Here is a 7,607-nt window from a genome sequence, read left to right on the forward strand (position 1 = left end):
ATGGATCGTGTTATCTATCAACTCAGCGCCCATCCGCTGACTTCTACCAAGAGAAATAACTCTTTGCTGCCTGACTTGGACTGCAAGCCACCTCCGCTTCCACAAACCTTCCCCAGGGGCATGGGATTTCCAGTTCTTTTAATAAATCAATATTGTAAAAAAATAAAAAATAAAGGTGTGGGGTGGGAAAGGAAATTTTATATGAACTTTGTATAAGAAATTATTGTATGAAATGTAGTTTGTTTCCCCCTTTCCCCCTTGACTTTTGCCCTACTAAAAGTGACCAGGAAATGTGGAAATGCCTGAGGGAGACCCCCTGCCTCCCTCGGAACTCAGTTTTGATTGACTTATAAGGCATGGACAATATAGCCATTTGAGATACCGGACATTTGTGATTGATTTACAAGGGGCAGCGTTGACCCCCTGAGGTCTGCTGCCCACCCTGTTGTCATTCTCAACCGAAACTCATCATGGACAGGAAAGCCTTTGTTTACAGAGATTGTATCTTGCCGGCAAGAAACAAAAACAATCATCACAGCCGGCAAATCTGTAATCCCATCATTTCCCCCATTGTCCGCGGTTGTCCCGCCTTGCCTGCTTCTGATTCGCCCATCCTCAGAAGCAAGGAAAGCCTGCTGATTGGCCCTCCAGAGGCAGAGGACGGGCGGGGGATTTGAACTGTTTTCCTTTGTATTTTCTCTATAAATATGCTTGTAACTGCCCTAGCAGCATGCTTGTGGTGGAATTATTCCTACAATGCATCCGATCTCAGCTGAATCACTAATAAAGACACCTCGATTGCTGAACTTCTTCCGCTTTGGTGAGGATTATTTTTTTTAAATATTTTATTGCTGAAATTGGCTTCCGCTGGCCTCACCAAGGTTTAAGGACTCTCTTTGGTGTAGTCCTCGGGATCTCCCTAGCTGGAGATCCTCCTAAAAGCAGCTCGATATCACAACCATCTCAAAGCTCCCTGCTTGAGCGGTGATGGCACGATCACCAGCATAGATGAAAGAGTGCAATGAAAACATTTGACTCTGGTTTTGTCTTGCAGGAGGCCGAGCCGTGACCACCAGAGAAGCCCCCAGTTCAGAGCCCAAGTTAAGAGAGTTGCTCGATAAAGTAACCACAATCGGGATAAATGGTTTTTTTATCACGACGAGGATTTTTGCAAAAATCGTCGAATCTGAGCCTATCAGGTATGACAAGTCCGCAGACCACTTGAACTTCTGTGGCTCAGTGCTACAGACATTTTAGTTTCACAAGGTCTTTTGCCTTCTCTGCCCAAGAGGGTGGGTGCCTGGTCAATCTGCAACCTCCAAGAATCCTTCACATTGAGCCAGAGAGTTCCACTGCTGAACAGCTCTCACAGTGAGGAAGAACTTCCTGACTGTGAGAGCTGTTCAGCAGTGGAACTCTCTGCCCCGGAGTGTGGTGGAGGCTCCTTCTTTGGAAGCTTTGAAACAGAGGCTGGATGGACATCTGTCAGGGGTGATTTGAATGCAATATTCCTGCTTCTTGGCAGAATGGGGTTGGACTGGATGGCCCAGGAGGTCTCTTCCAACTCTAGGATTCTAGGATTCTATGTTTCTATAGCACTTCAAACGAGAGCCAAACTGCATTACTTTTATGATGTAGACACAGTACACCTAGCAGTCCAACAAGTGTTCATCACCCCTAAAAATACAAAAAACCCTCAGCAGAACGGACGTAAAAACCCCAAAAATACACCACACACACACACTCATATACATATACACATGCACACATATACATATATAAACACAAATATGCATAAAGATAAGCACACACATATATACAATATACATATGCACTTATAAACACACAAATATATATACACATATATACACATCTACACACACATATACACCCACATATATACACCCACACATACCCCCTATCTATATCTCTATCTGTCTGTCTGTCTGTCTATCTATCTCTATCTCTATCTCTCTATCTCTCTATCTATCTATATATACACACACACACAAACACACATATATACACAGATACACAAATACACACACACACACATATGTGTGTGTGTATATATATACACACACGCACACATATCTCTATCTCTATCTCTATCTCTCTATCTCTCTATCTATCTATCTATCTATCTATACACACACACAAACAAACACACATATATACACAAATACACACACACATATGTGTGTGTGTATATATACACACGCACACACACATCTCTATCTCTATCTCTATCTATCTCTATCTCTATCTCTATCTCTATCTCTATCTCTATCTCTATCTCTATCTCTATCTCTATCTCTATCTCTCTCTCTCTCTATCTATATATATATATACACACACACAAACACACATATATACAGACTGGGCCACAGCAACACGTGGCAGGGGACAGCTAGTCTATATAAATAAAAATGTAATGTTCGTTTGTGGGATTAACATAACTCAAAAAACCACTGGACGAATTGACACCAAATTTGGCAGCAAAACACATTCTAATCTGATCTATGTCTTTCAAACAAAAAAACCCCATAAAAATGAAGTGGAAATAACTTAAAACTCCCCAAAAAGAAAAATGCCTTGCAGAGCATGCGCAAAAGCCCCTCTCCCCATTGCGTGAGAAGAATGGAGCACCAGCCGTTGTGAGGGAAGAGAAGCCTCGCCATGGAGTCCCTTTCCATGTGGGAAGGCAGAGTCCTTTTTCTTTTGGGGAGGGGAGGGATTGAGGAAAGGAAAGAGGGAAGGAAGGAGAAAGCCTGACTCAATGGAGGGGTGGGGGCTTGGCGAGGCAAGCCCCGGCAGCAGCTGGAGCCACCGCAGGGGCTCCATGAGGCCCACGTGGCTACCAGGCAACTCTTCCCCCAAGACCAGAGGATTGCAAGTGAAGGTTGGGTGAAGGGAGGAGTGAAGGGAGGATGCAACTCTCCCACTTCGGCTCCACATCCCCCCTTTCACACACACACACACACACGGAGGAAGGAGGGGAAAGAAAGGGAAAGAAGAGAAGGAAAGGATTGGTGAAGAGAAGAGAAGATTTTGAATGGAAGGAAAGGTAGAAGGAAAGAAAGAAGGAGGAAGGGAAAGGAGGCAGGGATGGGAGAGGAAAGGAAGGGAAGAGGCAGGGAAGGAACAAAGAAAGAAAGAAAGAAAGAAAGAAAGAAAGAAAGAAAGAAAGAGGGAAACTAGTGAAGGGAAGAGGAGGATATAGAATCGAAGAGTCCTAGAGTTGGAAGGCACCTGGTGGGCCATCCAGGCCAACCCCATTCTGTGAAGAAGCAGGAAAATCACATTCAAAGCACCCCCAACAGATGGCCATCCAGCCTCTGTTTCAAAGAGGCTTTTTGGAGTGTTTTGGCCAGTATGAATATAACTGAGAAGCCTTGCAGCTTCAGTGGCTGCTTCTCATTACTTTATTTTCCACGCCACCTTGCACCTTAACAGCCTGGCTTCTACTAGCCAGCAGGAAACCTTTGGTGGGAGGACTTCCCTAGGCCAGATTGCTTCATGTCTGCAAATCCTGTTTTCTGAGGGCCACAGCAACACGTGGCCGGGTACAGCTAGTAAATAAATAAATAAATAAATAAATAAATAAATAAATAAATGTCCACTTTGGTCCTAGATGTATCTGGCTTTGCTTCTTTGCAGAGAACAGCTGGACCAAATCGCTGAAAAGCTCCAGAAGCAAGAGAGAGAGCTTCCTCTGGAGATGAGGGAAATGGAGGAGATCGTGTCCAATCTCTCCGATGGCTTCAAGGAGAAGATTCCTATGGATTTGCACGCGTGGAAGAGACGCCATTATAAGGAAAGTGAAGGCATCATGGATGCTCTTGCAGTGTACGTCGACCCAGTGGCCTCCAAGGCGGTTCGGTGCATGGAGTGGCTGGAGCAAAACGTCGGGCCTGTAGTGATCAAAATGTACGAGCCGTACGAGGGATCTGTGGATCAAGCGATAGAGTCCCTGGGAAGCACACTGACTGAGAAGCTACAAACAATTATGGAAAGCCTCCAGACCTCATTAGACGGAGGAGCCAAGCAGATCCAGCTGGGGTTGGAGACCCTCAACAAGCACTTGAAGCCCTACTGGATCCCATTCCTGAAGGAGTACAAGAAGTACGACCCAGCAATCAGAGAGTGGATGGAAAGTCCGTTGTTCCCCCCTCCGAAAAAAGACTGACCCTAAAAGAAAAATCCTAGAGAAGTGACCACTAGGTCAAGCGGTATGGCTGCCTCCCCATCACAGAATACATTTCCCCATTTATTTGGGAGACTTGAATAGCTGGCAAACTTTATGGAATGAGCTGTACTTTTCCGCTTGAGTTATGTCAGTTCTTTCTGGCAATTACATGTTCTGTCAGTCACTTGGTCAAATGAATAAAACTTCTGTTACTCCATTCAAATCCAGTGTCATGTATCATGTTCTGCAGTTGGTGGTGGTTGGTGGTGGTAGGCCTAGCAGTTGGTGATGGAAGGGTTAATGTAAGTCTTAGTTCTAAAGGGTTGAGTAATCTGCGAGTAAGAGTTCATGGATGAAAGCAATTAAGGGTGGGGGTATGCAAGAGATAGGCTGCAGCTGGGTGTTTCTGGATAGAAGGAGTTACCCTTGGGACTGATCCTTGGGAGATTTGTCTTATTTTGGTGGTAGACGCTGCTGGTTTTCCCCCAGGTTTGTGGATTTTCTTTACTCTTGGAACCCTGGAACCTTGAATCTCTGGACTGGCTTTTGACAACGGTATAGACCAGGGGTCCTCAAACTATGGCCCGGGGACCGGATACGGCCCTCCAAAGTCATTTACCCGGCCCTCGCTCAGGGTCAACATAAGTCTAAAATGACTTGAAAGCACACAACAACAACAACAATCCTATCTCATCAGCCACACTTACCATTGAAATACTAATATGTTTATATTTGTTAAAATTGTTCTTCATTTTAATTATTGTATTGTTTTTAAGTGTTTTTTGAACTACAAATAAGGGTGGAGGTATGCAAGAGATAGGTTGCAGCTGGGTGTTTCTGGATATAAAGAGCCAGCCTTGGGACTGATCTTTGGGAGATTTGTCTTATTTTGGTGGTAGACGCTGCTGGTTTTCCCCCCAGGTTTGTGGATTTTCGATATCCTGACCTGTCTCCTGTACTCTTGGTGTTGCAACCCAGAGCAGGAAACGAGACCCTAAGATAACCATCCACCACACTTGAGTGGGAAAAAACAATCCTTTTTTATTGATGAAAAATGGTTACAAAATAAAGGAAAAATGCAAAGTCAAAAGCCACAGCAAAATCAGCAAACATGAATGTCCATAAACAAGATCAAAAACCAAAAGCCACACTGTAAAATACTGGAACCTGTTAGCAATCCACTAACCGTACTCGGTGTCCTAGAAATCTCTCAAGACGATGGCCAGGGAAAGCGGGAGAACTGCCAAGGTCTTCATCAATCTGAAATGATGCCTGAACTGAGAAAGTCAGCCCGGCGGAAGGCACTTAAAGCTGGTTCCATGATACGCCTCCCTGCTTTGAAGCCCTTGTTTGTATTTCTTTTAATCTGGAAGACCTTCGCAAGCTGAGTGATTGACTCCTGTCTTGCCAGATCTGGCCCCTTCTATTCTCATTAAGGTTCCCAGGTGCAGAAGGGAGTGAAAGGTCATGGCTTCCCTCTGAAACATTCTCATGAACACTGGTACTTTCATTTTCCAAATCTACAGAAGTTTCTTCCTCATTAATTTCAGAAGCATTGTCACTAATTTCAGGATCATTGACATCAAGAAGTACATAGAATCATAGAATCATAGAATTATAGATTCCTAAAGTTGGAAGAGACCTCATGGGCCATCCAGTCCAACCCCATTCTGCCAAGAAGCAGGAATATTGCATTCAAATCACCCCTGACAGATGGCCATCCAGCCTCTGTTTGAAAGCTTCCAAAGAAGGAGCCTCCACCACACTCCGGGGCAGAGAGTTCCACTGCTGAACGGCTCTCACAGTCAGGAAGTTCTTCCTCGTGTTCAGATGGAATCTCCTCTCTTGTAGTTTGAAGCCATTGTTTCTCTTTGTTGGCACAGTTTGCAATTGTGCCTTGAGTATTTCACTCTTGAGAAATTCCCATCCATCCGTAATTCCCTTATCTTTTAGTATCTGTGTCCACGGAATGCTGCTCAGCGTTTCCTTCATTTTTTGGAAATCAGCTCTCCTAAAGTCCAAAATGCGGGTTTGACTTGTCTTAGTTTCGGCCTTCCTTTGTACCTCAAATTGCAGGAGCACATGGTCACTTGCCCCTAAGGATCCGACAACGTCAACATTTTCATTAGCATCAGTACATATATTTTCATTAGCATCAGGAGCTACAAACAGAGAATCAGGTTCAAACTCAGGCTGAACCCCAACACTTGGAACCTTGAAACCTTGAATCTCTGGACTGGCTTTTGACTACGGTATAGATTCTTGATCCCTGGACTTTGCTCATTGGACTCTCAGTGCTTGACCACTAGACTGGACCTTTTGACTATGGTGTTATCTTGAACCTGCAACCGCGTTTGCTGTCAGTTTTTGTTTTATATTATGTGGCTTTATGTTTTGTATTTCAGACTATTAAAACAGCTATGAAGTAAGTGCTGTTCTAATTAAACTGTTTGATACAAACTGGGTGCTTGTTTGATTCACCTCTGCCTAAATACCGACAGAGCCCTGGCATCATGACACCCAGTCATGTTTCTCCATGGTTCTACACTGCCCTCTGGTGGCAAATAGTTGATTTCGGTAACATGCAGGATAAACATCCCAAGCTCTTTAAGCTGAAAGATTTCAGGATGCTTAGCCTGAAAAGACTGGACTCTAAAAGGGAAATCCACTGAAGTGACTGGACTGACCTTGAAGGAGCTGGGGGTGGTGACGGCCGACAGGGAGCTCTGGCATGGACTGGTCCATGAAGTCACGAAGAGTCTGAGATGACTGAACGAATGAACAACAACAAGGGGTAAACTGGCCAGGAAGTGACCACCAGGTCAAGTGGCATGGCTCTCTCCACATCATGGACTAAACCTTCCCAACAATGATCTATTTTGGTCTGCTTTGTGGCATGCCTGTTGGTCATGTTTCCCCCCTGTATAACTTTGATGCGGGGAAAGATACAATAATAGATATAGAACAGGGACATTTCTACGAGGGTTGAATGAAAAGTAATGCCTCTGCCCTTGTAACTCCTCAACAGATGGCAATACTGGTCTGTGGCAGGTACTGGCTTGTTCAGTAGACTCTCCTCTACAGTTCCATTTTAGTGGGATGCCTTAGCATTGAATGGCTGTGTTGTTGAAGTGCAAAGTACGGAACCCTGTGCAGACGGTTGGTCAATGCGACTTAAGCAACGTATGCAGCAGGTACTGGCTTGTTCAGTAGACTACAATTTTTTTTTTATTGGAAGCCTTAGCGTTAAACGGTTGTGTTGTTAAAGTGTAAAGTATGGAACCCTGTGCAGATGGTCAGTCAATGCGACTTAAGACATGTATGCGGCAGTTACTGGCTTGTTCAGTAGCCTCTCCTCTACAGTTCCATTTTGGCAGGAAGCCTTAGCATTGAATTGTTGTGTTGTTAAAGTGCAAAG

At 44.5% G+C, this 7,607-nt stretch overlaps 1 protein-coding gene across 3 annotated transcripts in view; it reads left to right on the forward strand.

Moving 5' to 3' along the window:
• Nucleotides 1–4,421, forward strand: part of LOC137095008 (apolipoprotein Eb-like) — a 56,075-nt gene extending 51,654 nt beyond the window's left edge. For 2 of the 3 annotated variants that reach the window (XM_067461147.1, XM_067461148.1), the window contains exons 2-3: nucleotides 1,055–1,199; nucleotides 3,661–4,421. In XM_067461147.1, coding sequence (XP_067317248.1) covers nucleotides 1,055–1,199; nucleotides 3,661–4,189 — 674 coding nt within the window. In that variant the 3' untranslated portion in view covers nucleotides 4,190–4,421. The remainder of the gene's footprint in view (nucleotides 1–1,054; nucleotides 1,200–3,660) is intronic. The other variant, XM_067461146.1, reaches the window with a different exon arrangement.
• The last annotated feature ends 3,186 nt before the right edge of the window (nucleotides 4,422–7,607 follow it).

This window comes from Anolis sagrei, chromosome X, assembly GCF_037176765.1.
Source record: "Anolis sagrei isolate rAnoSag1 chromosome X, rAnoSag1.mat, whole genome shotgun sequence".
NCBI lineage: Eukaryota > Metazoa > Chordata > Lepidosauria > Squamata > Dactyloidae > Anolis > Anolis sagrei.